Source organism: Schistocerca piceifrons, chromosome X, assembly GCF_021461385.2.
Source record: "Schistocerca piceifrons isolate TAMUIC-IGC-003096 chromosome X, iqSchPice1.1, whole genome shotgun sequence".
NCBI lineage: Eukaryota > Metazoa > Arthropoda > Insecta > Orthoptera > Acrididae > Schistocerca > Schistocerca piceifrons.
The window spans coordinates 873,196,922-873,216,654 of record NC_060149.1 but is presented as its reverse complement, the minus strand read 5'-3'; the positions used below and the strand labels follow the sequence as shown (position 1 = coordinate 873,216,654).

The window sequence follows — 19,733 nt, the reverse complement described above, 5'->3', positions numbered from 1 at the left end:
GCGGCTTATGAGAGCTGACCTCACAATCTGGAGACAAACCTGCTAAGGGCTCCATTTCTTTCTGAACTGTCTGAGTAGAAGCACTTTTGTCTGGTCACCCACTACGTGGCTGATTGTCTAAACAATCCATGACTTTCAGCTTTGTGATCATTTTCTTCACAGCAACACTTGTCACAGGTATACCATATAATTACACAGAAAAACACAGTGTACAAGTAATGTAATAGCTGTAAAGGAACTCAGTGCTTGGTGCCATGCAGTGAGTGTTTGTTTCCACTTGTGATGAGCTGTTTGGATACATTACATGGTTTTATGTCACAATTAATAAATGTTTGCAGCAATAACTGACTTGAGACATTTTAGTTGACAGTAAATGGGCTTGGTGTATTGTCACAATTGCTTGCTACTAACACTGTTGTAACTGCAACAGGAATAGTCACAAGGTTGCCGCTAATGAAAATGTGGCGGGACCGAATGGAAGCAGCCCGCGAACAAATAAGACAGACGAACGGTAATGGAAGATCAAGCATGATGACAGACAATCGAGCAAGACACCAAGATCAACAACAAAGTATTAAGCAATGGGGTCACAAGAGATAACTTCACAGAATCAAAACAACGGCCACTTGTAAATGGGAAGTAAGCACATGCAACATAAACCTGATGTCTGTAAGGGAGATATCAACTGACTCAACGTGAATATCAGCTTGCCTTGCTGAGTGAGAGGCAGCCGCCTAAATACATAACAGGGTATGTCACTATTGGCCACTGGCATCACATGCTCCACAGTGGCCCCCTCACATTAGACTCAGGCCAAGAGCGCGTGCAGCGATGGCTTATGGTGTGACTGCTGCAGAGACTTCTAGTGGTCATCAAGTTCCATGCTGCCTGGCACGGATTCGAAACCCGTGGTGCTCGGTACCAGAAACACCATTTAAACCAGGTTGTTAGAGTGCATTGAGTCCAGTGCATTTTTAAAGGCATGAGGGCTCCAGAAACCCTCAGCAGGTTTATCACAGAGAGGTTTGTCTAAACTGACAACCTCATCAAATGGATTCATATGCTACGCTGTCTGTCGCCCAAACAACTTGCTATAGTACTTATATAACAACCTATGGTTTTGTTTCAGCACCAATATAAAATTTTAAAAAACTTCAAATCATCTGTAAACTGATAAGAGAACATTTAGCTTGGTGGATCTTCTGATGCTGTTTAAGACCAGACCAGGTTTCATCAGCAGCAGCATCATTAACATCATCATCAGTATCATCAACAAAAATATAAACTTTACATTACACTATATATGCATTCAGCACAGTCACAATTAAGACCTTGACATGTCCGAATAGCTTCAAGTAGAAGGGCTTGCACTAACCCCTGAGATATGCAAGTACCATAAATAAAATTCCAAGGGTTGAGTGGCTGATAAATACACAACTCTGCAGAGCTTAAGAATGAGGTAGACAATGTGACACAACATATTAACAACTTAGTGGAAATGAATTAAAGGGCAGAGGCATGCTGCCAGAGGTCTCTGATGTGCATGGAAAGCTGGACGTCATATAGCATGAGGTCAGTGTGATTACAGCACCAAATAGGGCTGGCCCTGTGACATGAAGCAGTTGAAGGAATAAGAGAAGACTGTGTGTATTGATCAGTGAGCAGTTATGGTGCCCTGTGATGGTGTTCTTCATTACAACATGGCCTGGAGACAACATTTGGATGACTTACCATGGAGAAGAATCATCAGGAAACTGGAAGAAGGATGAAGTGTGACAAGTGTAGCTTAGGAATTTGGTACTGTTCACAGCATTATTTCAAGTTCCTGATGTCCAAAAGAGGAGAGTAGTTGGTTGATCATGGTCAACTACAGCAGAAAATGTCCACTGCATTGTGCAGCAGGCAAGAAGTGACCCAGGTCAGACAGTGGGTGCAATTGCAACCACATTTAATGGGATTTAAGGCATGCAATATCACATTTCACAGTGGCATCATTACTGCATAGATGTGGTCTCTTAGCTCAATGATCAATAGGTTGTATTCTGTTGGTACCTGCACATTAGTGAAACCATTTGCAATGGTGCCAAGAGCAAAGAGATTGGACCATCAAGGAGTGGGTTTGTGTGGTCTTTTTGGATGAGAGCAGATTCAGTGTTGCAAGTGTAGCCCAAGCAACAATTTGCAGTGTCTCACAATAAGAAGCTACCGAATGTTTCCCTGATTCACCTTGCATGGTATGTAAATAATTTTCAGAAATGGACATGATTTTATGATGCATTTCAGTCATCTATATGTTTTGTTGTCAATAGAAGAATTCTGTTAAAAACATGAAAATTTGTTACAAATCAATAGTCTTTTTATGTATAGGTCCAATTCTACTGTGGACTTCTTGAGGGAAGTCATTTTCTTTTAATTGGTGGTTTTATTTTGAAATGATCACTTTACTTAGCTACTAGCTAACTTTGACCCCTTGAGCATTTTCAAGCTACCTCTGTTACCTGCATCACAGTAAAAAGTTCATAAATGTATAACATCACATATTTCACACGTCTTATGAATTCAAGTCATAAAGTCAGAAAATGAGTCCCTGATCATATTTTGGCACTTTATTTTACAGGTCCATCTTGATCACACAAATTTTGCACTTTACTATTACCAGTTTTGTGAGCACTTACTATGTACCTACATGTTTAGTTTGACGTTGATAGTACATCTGAATATTTTATGATCTGATGATGGCAGTAGCCAAAACTGGTAATAATGAAGTGTAAAATTTTTGTGATCAAGACGGACCTGTAAAATAAAGTTTCACATATCTGTGTGGAGGAAGCAACATATGGTTGTACCCTTAATAATGATTTCTCACAACTGTGGTGGGTAGAAGCACAACTGCAGAGGCATGAAGTCCATGTATAAAAACAGTAAAAAGTGAGTATTATGCAGGTTTTATCATTGTGCCAGTTCAAAACCTTAAAATTTGATGCTTCACCTGAAATGCATCAGCACAATAAAGGATTTACTCCCATCTGGATCTCCATTTCATCAGGCTATCAGTATTTTTAATGTCATATATATACTGAAATTAAAATATTGCATTTAGAATACAACTACACTTGATGCAGACAGACTCTTAAAATAAAATGGAGTACATATCAATGACTTTAATAGGACAATGTCATGTTTCCTGAAATGAATTGTGATTGATTTTTAGCAAAAAATAGTAACTTTCAGTTTCTGTTTATTGATGTAGAGAGACATACTTTTTGTTCCCAGCCATAAGCAGAAATCTAGTAATGTGTGTCTGCTGCTTTCATCAAAAAATTGTTGTGATCTATAGAAGATTAATCACTGAAGATACACAGCATTTGGCTCCAGAGTAGAAATGCTGAAGTTGTGCCCCCCGCCCCCCCCCCCTTTTCAACATCCATAAATCCATCTTCGTGCAATTTTTTTATTATGCTGAACTATAAAAGTTTACAAGTAGGTTAAATACAAATGAAGCATTACTAAAAAATATTACTTAAATGAACAATAATTAGTATTTGCAGCCATGCTTCATTAGTTACATGTATCACCTAGATAAGAATAAATATTATCCATTTTTCCAACTGAATGTTTATTTTGTTTTAAACCAAACCATTTGTACCAGGCATCATCAGTGGTCTATAAAATAAAGGACAATTGTTCAACTGTAAATATTATGTTATGAGACATATAGGGTTTCATGGCAGCAAATATAGGTTATCTTACTATTTACAATTATAGGCTTGTGATTTATATTTCCTATTCTTCCTTTTTTCTTCCGTCAGGGCTTGCCTCATTTCTTTCTCCATGAGAGAAATCCAATAGTAGAGCTAGACTGCATGGACAATAAAAACATCATCATGCTGGTGCCTCTAGCCAATGATATGCACCCATGCTAACCATAAAGAAACCAAAGAGTCCAGGGTGCATAGGAAAGAATTTCAAGGTAACAATTGACATGTAATCTGAGATAAACAGCACTACTGGTACTCACTGAGTTGCTTTTACAATAACTGCTTGGTGATGAATTAACACTTAACAATGCTAAAAAAAAACATGGTGGAAGATGACGATTGGTTGAGTAACATGTTGTGGACTGACGAACCTCATTTCACACTCTGAGGGTCTGTAAATGCCCACAACTGCAGAATTTGGGCTACTGAAAATCCTAAAACTGTTGTGGAAACTCCATTGCACAATGAGAAAGTCACGATATGTGTTGGATTTACCACATCTACCATTATCGGACCTTTTTTCTTCGAGGAAATGCGTGATTCTGGTTTTGTAACTGCTACCATGATGAGTGAGAGGTACGCCGATATGTTACAGAATTGCATCATCCCCAGGCTGGCTGATAAGCACCTGCTGGAACGTATGATGTTTATGCAGGATGGCGCTCCACCCCATATTGCTAGACGCATGAAAGATTTCTTGTGCGCATCGTTTGGTGATGATCATGTGCTCAGCCACCACTTTTGTCATGGTTGGCCTCCCAGGTCCCCAGACCTCACTCTGTGCGATTATTGGCTTTGGGGTTACCTGAAGTAGCAAGTGTATCGTGGTAGATATAGACATAGATGTAGAGAAAGTAATGAGAGCCAAATATAAAGATCCTTTACTAAGGACAGTAAAAAATGTCCAGCATGGACATCCCTGACATTGCACCACCCCACCACCAAAATATTAGTCATGGCATCATCCTGCTGCTGACAGAAGATTTGGAATGCAGGGTACTCCTTTCAAAAGCTACAGATACCAGAGATACTCTATTAGTCCAACTGGATATTATTCTAAGTATGGATGCCAACATAGAACTGGTGATCCAAGGTAAGGCCACTTGTGCCTGCAGACAGGCAGTGCCTCCACAGATGTACTCTCTACGACCTACACTGCACAGTGGGAGTGTACAAATAGTGGTTGACAGTTGTGGGTATCCTCATGAAGATTCTGTACATCACATGAATGACAGCCACCACATCACAGGCCATGATCCACATGATCCAGGCTCCTATGAAGATCTTCACTATCAAGTGGACTCCATGCACCACAGCCTTGGGGAAGAGCCTGCAGATTGTCTTCACAGCTTGCTGCAACTTTTACTGCAGAAGTGGCTTCCAGTCGTTGATCACCACACCACTGAACCCAATACCCAATGTAGAAACCAGGTGGCTTGTTAGGACATTCAAAACCAAAATGCAAGAAGTAATGATGATAGTTTCTTCCAATGAAGCCCTTCCTAACTACATTGCAACACACTACTCTTCTGTCCATGGCCACAACCCCCACTGAGGTGCTTCACAGACTTAAGTACTGAACACTCCTGGATCCATTTCAATCACCACAATGAGCCAAGGGAATACAGCAGTAACTGAACAGCCTCACAAGGTTCCACATTTGGGCTTCCACATTCAGGCACATGCCGCAGTGGATACAGGGTGGTGTTATCAGCCAAAAGTGATTGCATTTGTTGATTGTCAAATATAAATGGGGGGGGGGGGGGGCAGTTGACATCCCACAAGAATCAGCTGCTGCCACAGGAACCACCAGTGGTACCAATGGTACCAGTAGTACCTTCCCAAAAGCTCTCACAGCAGTTGGTGCCAGTCATATGCCCCATCTCTGAACGTGCAATGATACCACAATCAACCACACCACACCCACCTTCTACCAATGAATTTGAGGAGCTGCGGGGTGACATGTGGGCACCTACTGAGGTTGATACAGCACTGCTTGTTACAGCACCACTGATGGAGACACCTGTTGCAGCCATCCCCCTTGCCATCCAACCAGATACCATTTGGGAACAACTGACCCTATGGTCTGGTTAAACGGAGATGAGATTTAATAACTACATTGGAAGCGAATATGGGCTTAGACTCTGGTGGTATCAATAATAGCCAGTTAGCATGTTCTTGAATCAGTGGGAGACACTACAGTTGCCAGCAACACATAACTTGGACATTGACTCTGGGCAGCTTCAGTTGATAAATTTGCATGCTGACACATGAAGTGCCAGTATTCTGTTTACATGAAGTCTACTAGTATTGCTGTCATGAATGTAGAGATGATTGTGCAACAGTCTTGGTTACTGCTTAGATTTTCTTTGGGATGGTTTTATGTGCTTGCAACAGACTTTTCTCCTTGTAATAGTTTTGATTTGACTCACAGTTTCATTCTTAATTTGTCAGTCTATGATAACTTAACAAGTACTGTACTTGGTGCACCAATCATTTACTTTTTCAGTGTGTAAATAAAGTTAGTGTTGACTCTGAACCTAAATACACTACACATGATTTGTATGATAATGAATACTTTATGTTATGTGTTATATTTTCAAGTACACTGCACACAATCCTAGTTACTCTTGTTACCATATATTTTTTTAAAATGAACATATAGTTTTTAATGAAAATGGAAGCAATTGAGTTCTTAATAATTAAGAACTTTATCACACATTACCAATTGTATAATGACAAGAACTGGCATGTTTTAAGTATGTCACTTCTTGCAGCTCTCAAATATTGAAGAAAAGACATCTTTTAATATTCAACACCAACGTAGCTTTGGTGTTAAGCATTAAAAAAAGTATTTTCTTCAACATTTGTTTTTGTAAATAAGGCACTCATGACCTTACATATAAATTTATTATAAACGCTTAACAACAGTAGCTTTTGAGAAATAATATAAATGCAATGATTAACGATTGTTTATTTAAGCTGTTGCACTCTTCAATGCTCCATAATGCAGACACAGGGCATCCCTGGGCACTTTAATTTTAATCACCGCTGCCTGGGCAGCAAATGAACCACAGAGAATTGTGTGTGTCTCTTAATGGAAACAATGGAATCAGTTACCAACAACTAGGATATACTTTAAAACAAAAAGTGCACTTTCATTCAAATATATTTTCATAAGTGTTACAATACAAAACTTTTCACTGTGTCATATTTTTTGCAACTATTCAGAGTAAAGTGTTTCCATTGTCATTTCAGTTGAATTGTTTACAAATGAAATACTCATAATCAAAATCATTGTCATTAAAATCATTGTCACTCTCATTTTCACTTAGATGATCCTCTAAAAGCCCTATAATCTCTTCCTCAGAAAGGATTGTGCATGAAGAACTAGCCATTTTTCACCTACTAACTACAATGTAATAATTACAGCCTTTCTCTCAACACAACTGCTACAGTTTGATCCCAAGTTAACAGAGACTTTCCTTGATAGCAGTACTATGCAGCATTGACACCTAGTACAGTCATATTTGAAAATAGATCATGTGAGAGCTACAAAAGTTACGTCAAATGAGGCTCAACATTGGAGTGGAAAACGAAATTTGCAATGTTGAGCACCACTTGCTGTTGGAGTGGAAAGGGTTAATGAGGGGGTACACAGAATGAGATTTTTTTTTTCCACTGACAGCAATAGTTTATTTGGAACAACTCACCTGAGTTCAGGAAAAATATTTTCCAGGTACCACTGAAATGGCTTACACTGCAGTTGTTCTTTAAGTTTTGATCTTTCTTCTAAGCTGAAAAGTAATTCAAATTAAAACTATGACGTACTCTCATCAAATGTGAATGTTGTACAGAAATTTTCAATCCTTTTTTCAGTGAACAATAAATTAATTGAGCAATATGCTTCCATAGATTGAGTTACTAACACAACATGCTGGGATCTATCCAAGTGATTGACAAGAAACTGAGAAATCCTTAAATATATCAACACAATAATTACTGCAATACCTAACTGATACATTTTGAACCAATATTGTGCAATGGCTGTTTAGCTGCTGAAGTGTAAAGCTAATGTGGTTGAGATTGTATTAACTTTATGAAAGGGAATTTAATTCTTTTTTGGCACTTTCAAGGGAGCCAGTGACAGTTTATTTTCTGTATTTCAAATAATAAGAATGTTTTCACATGCTTTTTAACACTTTTCTAGCAACAGCTTTATAAATTTGCCACTCATCAAAGATATGAATATGATTTTTTGAGTGATTTGTGAATACATCAGAGTACCATGTCTTCTTGTGTTACAAACAATTATAGATGGAAGCAGTATGGTGCTCGTATTTATTTCAGTGAGTGTGTATACGATAGGCAATGACACTGTGTACATGTCTTTTAATTGCTATTATTGTTAAAAACATGCAACAAATTACAACAGTTACAGTAGACAACAGCTACACATCACATAAAAGGTCTACAACTATTAATTTTAAATTTCTCATGTGACAACTTCAGACACTGCGGCTTACCTATACTTGGCCTTATGCAATGTGTTTCAATATTGACAATAAGAAACTAATCTGCCTCCTGGAGCAATACATCACAGTAACTCTAGCAATCACTCATAAAAATTTATGGAGATGCAAGCTTTTAGAATGGATATTTCTCTTCTGGAGGTACAGAGCTTCAATGTAAAAGTGAAGGGTTTTGAAAGTACACATAAGAGTTCTTCAGTAAAAGTAAAATGTGTGGGGAGTAGAAATAAGCTATACAATAAAAAGTAAATAAATTTGAGTATCTGTTTTGGATAAACAGCATTATAGCAAGCTGAAAAGAATGCTAAATATGCAGCTAAAGTGACAAATTTAGTTAATGGAACCTTCATCTACTGTTGGGTTACAGAGAGGACACTGTTTAAATAAGTAAACAAAAATAAACTATGTTAGCATGAATCTCCAGACACCCTAATAAATCTGCTCTTTTTGACCGTGCTGTACACATTAAATGAGGCACAATCATAATGGATCATACACACAAGTCTGAGGTACCCTCTGCAGATGACCCAGCACTGCCACTGAGCATAGCTGAGCTAGCCTTAAATAGACTGATGCCCATGGCGGGTTCTGATGGTGACCTCATACACACAAGTCTGAGGTACCCCTGCAGATGACACAGCACTGCTGCATGTATGGCCTTTTGAAACTACATGCATGTATCACTGCAGTGTCATTATAAATCACGGGAGATAACTGAGAGGATTCAAATGGGACATGATTGTTGGGGTCCATGTGTGAAGCATTCCATCATAGAGACAACAGTGTGCTTAACCATTAATCTGGCAGATCTAAAACATTAACTGACAGGAACTGCAAGCTTCAGCTTGTTAAAATGTTTTGTTATTCAGTGTAAATTATAGACCTTTTTTCCAGTTGAATATGATAATGACTTTTCATAAATGTTTTTCTTTTCCTTAATGTGATGGGTGTTACTTGTCAGTTTTATGTTTAGTAAAATTCAGTGCACTTTATTAGTATTTAAGTTTTGTTATAATGTAGTACTCAATAGTTTTATTGTGATCATGCCAACCATCATAACAACTAATGTCAATATTGAAAACTTCCATACTGTCCAAGAATGACAGCAGTTGATGGTAAGGCTAGATGTGAACATTTTAAGTGACAGTCCCATGCAAGACTGTTTTGAAAGTTCACTCTCTGCAATACATCACATTTTATGTATAAACATGGAAAGGCAGTGGCTAGCTGCTGTGTAACATTGAGTATAAACATGACTATGTAGTTCCAGATGTGCACATATCAAACAACTGTAGATGGCATAACCAATACATTGTATCTCTATTACTCAATATTGATCAGATCTTGATAAATAAGTACAAATATGCCTATAATATACAAGTTGTGAACATGGATTTTGGTGATCATAATGCTCAAATTCTTCCAATGAATATTTCAGAACACTCAATTCCCAATAGAATATGACACACTGTAGGGAATTTCAGTACAAAAAATGTGGAATATTTTTGTTCTCTCCTAAAGGGTGAAACCTGGAAAGATGCATATGATTGTAATGATACCAATGAGAAATATGATAAGTTTATGGCTACATTCAAACGTTTTTTGAAATGGCTTTTCCCAAGAAAGTAACTACATTTAATTCTACTCAAAAAACAAAAAAAGTGGATTACAAAAGGGATAAGGATATCATGTCAAAATAACAGGAGATTGTATGAGTACTCCAAGCAAAATACTAATCCTGACTTTATTCCATACTTCAAAAGATACAAAAGAATACTAATGCGAGTTATTTCAAAAGCAAAACAACTAGAAAATGGCAAAATATTGCGTAATCCCAAGAATAAAACTAAAGCAACCTGGCAAATAATAAGGAAAGAAATGGGCACCAGGCCAGTTAATCACAGAAATACAGAGCTGATTAGGAATAAAAATAAACTAACTGACCCTAAACATGTGGCTAGTGCTTTCAACAATTATTTCTCTAACATAGCATAGCAGTTAATAAATACACACCTTGACAAACAGCCAGCCAGTCACTCAGATCAAAAAATTCATCCAAACACATTATTCATGCATCCAGCAACACCTGAGGAACTGTCAAGAATCCTAAAAGAATTACCTAATAAATATTCATTGGGTGTTCATGAGATACCAAATGCTATTATCAAAGTCAGTGCAACAGTTATTGTAGAACCACTAACAGACATAGTAAATTCATCTTTTGAGAGTTGTGCCTTTCCAACTAATCTAAAAAATGCAAAAGTAACACCTTTGCATAAGAAAGGTGCAAAAAGTGGTATTGATAATTATAGGCCAGTTTCAGTATTGTCAGGCTTCAGCAAAATTGTGGAAAAAATGTTCCTTAGAAGATTAACAGTTTTCTTAAATAAAGAGAGCCTGATAAGTGACTCCCAACATAGTTACAAAGCTGGGAAGTAAACTCAGACAGCAAACTTTGCTTTCTTGAATGAAGTATTAAAAGTAGTGGATGATAAGCAATATGTATCTTGGATATTTCTGGATCTTACTTAGCCTTTGATGTTATTGATTATGGCATTCTCTTGCATAAATTAAGTAAATATGGAATTAGAGGCCAGTCTGAAAGGCGGCTCCAGTTGTATCTCAGTAATCAACAGCAGATTACAGAAATGAAACACAAAGATAGTGAAACACAAAAAATTTCTAGTTTTTACAGTGATGAGGAGAAAATCAAGTATGGTGTCCCACAATGTCAATTCTGGGACCTGTCCTATTACTACTGCATATAAATGACAGCTTGTAAAATACATTATGGAACCACTGTACTCTTTGCAGATGACACCAATATTCTAATTAAATCACAGAATGAGGGAAATCTGCAGGAGGCTGCAATATCAGTTATGCATACCTTAATGCACTAGTTCAGGACCAATAGGCTCATCAAGAATTCTGAAAAATCTGTAGCAGTTAACTTCCACATCACACCCTGTTTTCACTATCAAAGGAAAAAAATGTGTCAAAGGTTAGTAATACAAAATTTCTAGGGATTCATGTTCAGTCAAATCTAAAGTGGGAGGTGTGCCTAAACAATTTAAAAAAGAGACTGAATTCACTAGCATATGCTGTCAGGATCAAAAAAGATTATCAGGGTGATAAAAAAAAGCTAAATGCAAGGATCCCTGTGGAGCCCTTTTTAAAATTCTCAAAATATTGCCATTGCCTTGCTTGTATATATATGAAATTCTAATTTTCACAAAAGTGAGCATCTTAAAAAAGGAAGATCTCATCACACACAACTATGATATACAAACTTATGACACTAGGCACAAGAAGAACCTACACATGAACACAGTAAATAAAAATTTATGCAAAAGAGGAATGTATTATACTGGAGCTGTGTTATATAACCATTTGCCTTCTTACCTAAAATGCATACCAACATTAAATGCATTTAAAATAAAGTTGAAACAGTTCTTGCTTGACCACTGCTTCTATTCTTTGTTTGGATTTATGGAACATCATAATAAGTAAACCTCATTTACCAAATTTTACTAATTGTCAATTCATAATATAGTTTACATTGTGTTTATCATGTCATCTCACTTAATAACTGCTATTATAACATGTAGAAGCAACATAGTACACCAAACTAGATTATTATGTATTTTGATTATGTCAACATTGTAGTCAAAATGACTACTGTATTGTAAAGTAATTAGGTTTACCACTGTCCTGTACCACATGTACAAATGATGTATTAAAATTATTCTTGGAAAAATAAACAAATAAAGAATGAATGTTATTAGTTTTCTGGCTGTACATTTTTTGCATCAGAGTACAGAGCTTCTTTCCCAACTTAGGACATTTTTGCTAATTAATGAATGACTTCTATTGAAGGCATACCTTCCAATCTCAACATCAACAGCATTTGGCCTTGCTTCATAAAAGAATGTCTTGTATTCTTCAAGCCATACATCTGCTATACGTCTGCTGTTCCTAAAAATTAATTTTTTAACTGTTAAGTAATTTGCATAGACTCAAATTTGTACTAGATAATGCTGAAGGATCTAATCTTACCTGAGATATGTTTGTGCATTTCCACGTGGGAATGAATAAGGATGCTTTTTTCGGAACACGTGTCCCACTCTGCTACAGGGAATGATTTCAAGCCTTCCTCCACACAGCCATGTCTTGAGAGAAATTTCTAAATAGATGAACAACTAAGTCAAAATTCGACTTGTAATACCACTTGTCTGTTGTAGGAATAAATAATTTGGAAGAGAAGAGGTAAGAAGCAGGTTAGAGAAATTGGACAAGGCAAATTTCAAGACTGACTCATGAGAAGATCAGTGGAAGTTAAAATAGAAAAAAAACTTACCATACTAAATCCATGGATGTTAATAAATAAAACATAAATTGAAATCAGAAACGAATAAATTAAAACTGAAGGGCATGCAACAATATAAGATGAAAAATTTGAAATTAAATTGGAGATAGAAAATATCAAAAGAAAGTCAGATGGATAGAAAGTGAGAGAGAAAATTGCATCAAATAGTTAGCTACTAATAATTTGATTACCTCTGCAAAACTATAATTTAAAACTAAAGCCAAATGAAAAGAGGAAAATAAATATTCCATACTAAACAACAACAGACACATCAAAGGAATTATTTGTGGATATTTGACAGGTAAAGTCACTGCTTAACCAAACTTTTTTGGTGATGTGGCTTTTTTACCATCTTCAGGTGACTGATGGTGACTGATAACTGCTCCCAAGGGACGTTGATACTCTGTAAAAATGGTAAGGTGTGATGGGGCAGTGTGAGTCATATCACATGTCTCATTACCATCTTTTACTGCCATCCTACTGTAATTGTTTTTAAACTTATTTCATGTTGTATTTTAATGATCCAGAGACAGTATCTCATTCCATACTGAATTCAATTGTGTTTCCAAACTTCTCATAAAATCCTAAGCTGAAGAAGGTTGATTATTTTTTAATGTCCCATTGAGGACAAGTTGATTGAGGGTAGTCCAAATCTCATAATGAGGCTAAAATCAGCAAAAAGTGTGTACCTTACACTGATCAGGCAGAACATTATGACCACCTACCTAATAGCTGGTATCATGTCATATCACTTAATAACTGCTATTATCATATGTAGAAGAAATGTAGTACACGAACCTTCGCCTTTGGCATGGATAACAGCAGTGAGGCATCATGCCATGCAAGCAATGAGGCCTTAGTAGGTCGCTGGAGGGAGTTGGCACCACCCCTGCACACACAAGTCACCTAATTCCCATAAATTCCAGGGAGGAGGGTGATGAGTTCTGATGCCACATTCAATCATATCCCAGATGTGTTCAATCAGGTTAATATCTGGTGAGATAGTGGCTAGAACATCAATTGGAGCTTGTCACTGTGTCCCACAAACCCCTCAGTCACACTCCTGGCCTTATGACTTGTATTATCTTGTTGAAAAAGGCCACTCATTTTGAGAAACATGATCACTATGAAGGGGCGTATGTGGTATGCAACCAGTTTATGATACTCCTTGGCTATAATGGTGCCTTGCACAAGCTCCACTGGACCCATAGATGCCCATGTGAATGTTTCCCAGAGCATAATGAAGCTGCCGCCAGCTTCTCTCCATTCCACAGTACAGGTGTCATGGTACTGTTCCCCTGGAAGACAACAGATTTGTGCCCTCCCATTGACTTGATGAAGAAGGTATTTGGATTCATCAGACTGTGCAATGCATCAACATCAGGTGCTGACAGTCTTGTGCCCATTTCCATCATAGTTGCTGTTGTGGTGTTAAGCCAATGTTGTGGTGTTAGTATTGGCACACGGATGGGTCGTTGGCTGCAAAGGCCCATTGGTACAAATGTTTGGTGCGCTTTGTGTTCTGACACACTTGTACTCTGCCCATCAGATCTGACGCAGTTCACCACCTGTCCTGTTTTGCACTCTGCTCAGCCCATGATGTTCAACATCTGTAATAATGGGTGGCCACCCTACCCTACAACATCTGGTTGTGGTCCACCACTTGTTAAAGACACTCACCACAGCACTCCCCAAACACTTGACAAGTTGTGCAGTTTCCAAAATGCTCATGCAGAGCCTCAGGGCTATCACAGTCTGCTCTTGGTCAAACTCAGATAGATCACGTGGCTTACCTATTCCACACACGGACAGCACGCTCACTGACAGTACATGCATCATGCATGTATCTGACTAGCAGTCATTTCTTGCCAGGTGATGCTGCTATCGCCTTGATGGGTTTATATTGATAGCTGCTCAGTGGTCATAATGTTCTGGTTGATACTTTTCTGGTGATACTGACACCAATAATTCTATGTCATCAGTCACACCTTCTCTGTGAGATTAATCAAGACTATTTGTGTTTTTGTTTTTGTGACTATTTTCCTCTTTTGGATACTCAAGCCCAGAGTCCTGTTCATTTAAATAATCAGACTGTAAGCATTGTAATTTTCTCTCTCCTTGTGCACAAGATGGTGCACTTCCATAGCTTGGTGGTCAGAATGTCCAGCAGCTATGAGGAGGACCAGGATTTGATTCCCAATACTGCCACGTAAGTGAGAAGTAGGGGATCAAAGGTCAAGAAAGTTGACAGCAACTGGGTGTGTGGTGTGCTGACCCCATGTGCCTCCATACCACATCTGAATGATGCCATTGGCAGAAGATGACATGGCGGTCAGTTGGTCCTGCTTGGCCCATCAGGGTCATAACATGGAGTTTTGCTTGCTTGCTTGTGTATAAGATACACAAAACAAATTCACTTTGAGAATTGTGGTGAATATCTGGAACCATGTAAATTCAAATGTGTGCATAGCAGGCACTGTACAGATTGTGATCAATGGATCTGTTATTTTTCCATCTGCTCAGAATGTTCGGGCTCATGATGGCGCATTCTGATTCTCCTCCATGGCCACAGTAAGCTACATGGGAGGATACAGAAAACTGAGATATTTCACAACAGTTTGTAAGGGTTCGCCTTCTTTTATTTCTTCATTGATTGTCCTCAGTGTCAACATACTGGCTGAAAAAATAGGGGGTGGAAGTGCAACTACAGTCTACTGTAAATGATGTAGCTGACAGATCCACAGTTGGGTTTCACAGTCTTTTACTTTCACTGTTCACAACCCCTCCCCCCCCAATAATCCACAGTTATATATGGCCAGTGCACTATTGTTTAAACTTTCCATAAGCCTGATTAATAGTTTTCAGGTGAACACCCTCATAACCACATAATTCATAGTTTTTTGGAATAATCAGGTACCCATGGAGCAGAGACTGTCATTGATTTACTGCATAGTCTAATTGTGTAACACTTATTTCATAGTTCAGTTGAAGCATTGTCATTGTTGTGACCAACACAAGTTTCTCGTCTGAAACTCGGCTGTGGACTGACTGTCTTGGGACCAAAAATTGGGCCCTTATACATACTCACAATAGTAGGTACTGTAAGTACACAGTGTTAGAATTTAAATTTACAGAAATTACAATTAAAACTTAACTCACTAAATTAACTGCATACATCGAAAAATTTGTTCCTTTTAACACTTTCTTCTACTACAAGAGTTAGGTCAATTTATTTGTTTAAATGATGAAATTAACACATATAATTATGTAAACAATACTTTTGAAAAAACTGTTAGTTACTTTGGAATTAATTAAGGGCTGGCTTTGCCAAATAGATCCTTTAAGAATGCTATTGTTTCATCTGCCAAATGTTTATAATTATACAGAATTTATATTTGTTTATATGTCAACAATAGAATTTAAGTTACAAAACAGTGACTGATTTCACCCTATAATGAAAGATACTAACTTGGAATAGTCAAAATAAATTAGAAAATCAATTACATACATAAAACTAAGCACAAATTTAGATCTGTTGTTATATTCTTTAACACTGAGGGCCAACCTTTCTCTTTTATGAAAATGCAGATTATACTCATGTATGTTAACGGTAATTAGTTAAGAACAAAATGAATTTTAAGGAGGCAGATGGAAAAACAAGAGGGGAAGTAAAATTATCCCAGCTTGCTTTGTCACAAGTTCATTTTCATAAGATCACAAATAAAGAAACCTTGTGGTGTGGACCTAGGAAGACAAATGACAACAACCAGAAGTAAGACCACAATGAAACTTGATCAGCCTCCCAGGGAATATAACTGACGAAGTTGTCTTCCAAGTTCAGGCTAAGGGTCCAAAATTCACTCTGATTCCAACTCAATTACTAATTGCAGATTTTGTAAGCAACAAGGAACCACAATAAGCTAATTCTTTACATCAGCACAAAGAAGTCCACATCATCAAGTCACACTCCTATGTGCTGGACCATAGTTCATTGCATTTTTTATTGTTGTAACTGATGTTTTTGTTCCTTATGCTCAAACCTAAAGCCCTGTTTGTTGAAACAATTAACTCATGAATGCTTTAATTTTCTCCTTCATCTGAAGTTTTTCAGCTCAATGAGCAACCTTCATAGATGATGATTTCCAATTTTCAGGTTCATATCAAACCAGCAACAGTAGCTCCATTGTGACAGCTTTGACTCAACCCACATTAAAAAGTAGCTATTATACATACTTGCACTCTTAGGCACTCATCCATAGTGGGAAGCAGAAGTTACCTAAATATGCTGATAACCTTACCAGAGCCTTTACAAACAATATCCTGCCCATCTAGTCCAATCCCATGTCATTTCTGTTACACCTATTATGGCAGAAAGTCTGTCACCTCTGTGAACCAGTCATATACCAGTGCTCAGTATTATCCGGTCCTTTAAAAATTCAACCAGATCCACTAAGTTTCATTGTGCCCTGATGTTCAGAGCACTGTGAGCTAATACAACTAACTGCTGGGAATCAGCAATTCAAATGTATGTTGAGTAACATACCCCTAAAGGAAATGGTAACAACAAATAACTGGGGCAACAGTCATAATGCTGAAGAGGCCATTCCAACGGCCACTGGGGAACAGGGTGCAACTAGCTGCAGATTGTGGTGGGTATAAGAACAAACAATGCTTGCCCTCTGGGCTCTGAGGTCACACTTGAACCATCCTAATTACTGTCAGAGAGGTTGAGAGCCTTTCTCATGGGATTTCAACAAAGCTCACAATCTGCAGTATTGTTTTCATAACTGGTTGTGGGCCCCTGGTTATGAGTTGGGTGGAAGGTGTGAACCAGTGACTTTGAAGGTTCTGGCACATGATAGGCTGTCACTCCTAGACTTGCATAAAGGGATGAGAACTGTAGGGATTCCCTATATGACTCTGGGGTGCACTACATATAAGAGGTTGCTACCCAGGTGGAGTACACATAAGTACTCTGAAGTATTAATATAAGATCCAAAGAAGTACACTCCATAGATGAGACTATTTACATTGTGGTGGAAAATTACTAAAACATTCACAACAAATTGTAATTGTTTGAAGCACTCCTGTAATACTAGGCACATAATGCAAGCTGAAACACAAAATTGCAGTAGTGAGGTGATTGGGGCAATTCTAAACATATACCAAAATGACAGGGTATTGGGAAGCTGAGGTTGTGTATTCATTGCAATAGACAAGAAACTTAAATTCACCAAAACAGAAATGGAAGCTGCACAAGAGATTGTTTGTGCAAGACTCAGTATCAAGTGTGGACATAAATGTATAATTTTATCTTTATACTAAAAATCAGACTCACCCCAATATGTAAGTAAAAATTTTAGAAAAAAATCTTCGTTCACTAGTACATACACTGATCAGCCAAATTATTATGACCACCTTCTTAATAATGTGTTGGTCCACATTTGGGAAGAAAGCAATACAGCAACAATTCTGTGTGGCATGGATTTCACAAGTCTTTTGCAGGTTTCTGGAGGTAGATGGCTCAAGATGCCTAGTGCATATTTTGAGCAGCCATTCTCCTGAACAATATCTGGAGACAACCTATTTGGTGTTTCTGAAAGACCTGTGGCTGCACCAGCACTGTACTCTGTCATCAGATCTGTTACAAATTTCTACCTATCCTGCTTCACAAAGTGGGCAAATCTCTAATCTACACATTCTGTAACGAGGTGTGGATGTCCAACAGCTTGTCACCTACTTCTGGTTTACCCATCCTTTAAGCACTTTCCAAAGTGGGCAAATCTCTAATCTACACATTCTGTAATGAGGTGTGGATGTCCAACAGCTTGTCACCTACTTCTGGTTTACCCATCCTTTAAGCACTTTCCATTGGTGTTCACAACAGTAGTATGACAAAAGCTGGTCAAATTCACTATCTCTAAAGTACTTGTTCCTAGGTCCTGGTAAATAACAATCTGCCCTTTGTCAAAGTTACTTATGTCAGTAGATTTCCAGCTGACGCAGAGTGTAACTTTAGTTTGTATTAATGCTGCTTCTCATGATGCAATTAGTAATGGCTGCTTATCTCATGTGGATGTCCAGACATGAGCTTCCAGTTTGCAATATGACCTCACTGAAGTTCTTTTGACTTCAAAAATTATATCCATTGACAATACTGGCATATTTTCAGTGTCATGCATGATGGATCACCCTTTATGCTAGTCAAATACAGTACATGGTTCGTACAATTACTACAGCATGCCAGTTTGAAAACTAGATGGAACATTCATATCTTACAAGCATTAAAAAAAAAACCTGAAAATGTCCCTCATTGACAAAGTGACTTAAGTTTTTGAAAGGAAATATTATCATGTAGAAGAAGGTGTAATAAGACGAATGATGAACACTAACTTCACTTAACGAAGATTTATTTAGCACTTGCACATACAAGAGTGCGGAGTGAACTGCATATGGTCAGAACACATATTGTACATTTACAGTTACAGAACATTCCACTACAATGATTCATGACACTCAAACTGAATACACAAATTAAAATTGTACAGTTCAGGAGAGTTTTGAACTCACCACCCTCCATATAACAGTCCAGTATCATAACCACTACACCACAGTGACTGCATTACTCAACTTCTTCTGCAACATTGCTCCCTCCTCCAGAGAACAGTGTGTCTGTGTTGCGTCCTCCTAGTCCGGGAACGAGTCATAGGTCATGCATACTCCGACTCCTGATGACTGATGTTTGTGCTGGTGGTGATTTTCTTAGAACTTCCTTTGCCACTATGCTCTTCATCACCTTTCCACTTGTCACCTGTCGCTGGAGCTTCAAATTTACCCTGGGTTGCAGGATCCTTATAGTGCTTCATTCGAACGACGTGGACCGTATCTCTGATCTTTCATTGTCTTGTGTCGGTGTCAAAATCTTCAACTTCATAAGTAACATCAGATAACTGTTTTACAACCTTATAAGGTCCAAAGTAGCGCCTGAGGAGCTCCTCAGAGAGACCAACCTCCCGCACACAAGTGAAGATCCAGACGAGATCACCAGGCTGGTAGACAACAGGGCAGTGGTTCGTG

The 19,733-nt window shown here is 37.9% G+C and overlaps 1 protein-coding gene across 2 annotated transcripts in view; it reads right to left on the bottom strand.

Moving 5' to 3' along the window:
- LOC124721571 (polypeptide N-acetylgalactosaminyltransferase 16-like) overlaps positions 1-19,733 on the bottom strand; it is a 555,752-nt gene that overhangs the window by 37,190 nt on the left and 498,829 nt on the right. The window contains exons 10-12 of one of the 2 annotated variants that reach the window (XM_047246611.1): positions 12,347-12,473; positions 12,173-12,265; positions 7,472-7,555 (exon numbers count right to left, since the gene is read on the bottom strand). In XM_047246611.1, the coding sequence (XP_047102567.1) occupies positions 7,472-7,555; positions 12,173-12,265; positions 12,347-12,473 (304 nt within the window). The remainder of the gene's footprint in view (positions 1-7,471; positions 7,556-12,172; positions 12,266-12,346; positions 12,474-19,733) is intronic. The other variant, XM_047246612.1, reaches the window with a different exon arrangement.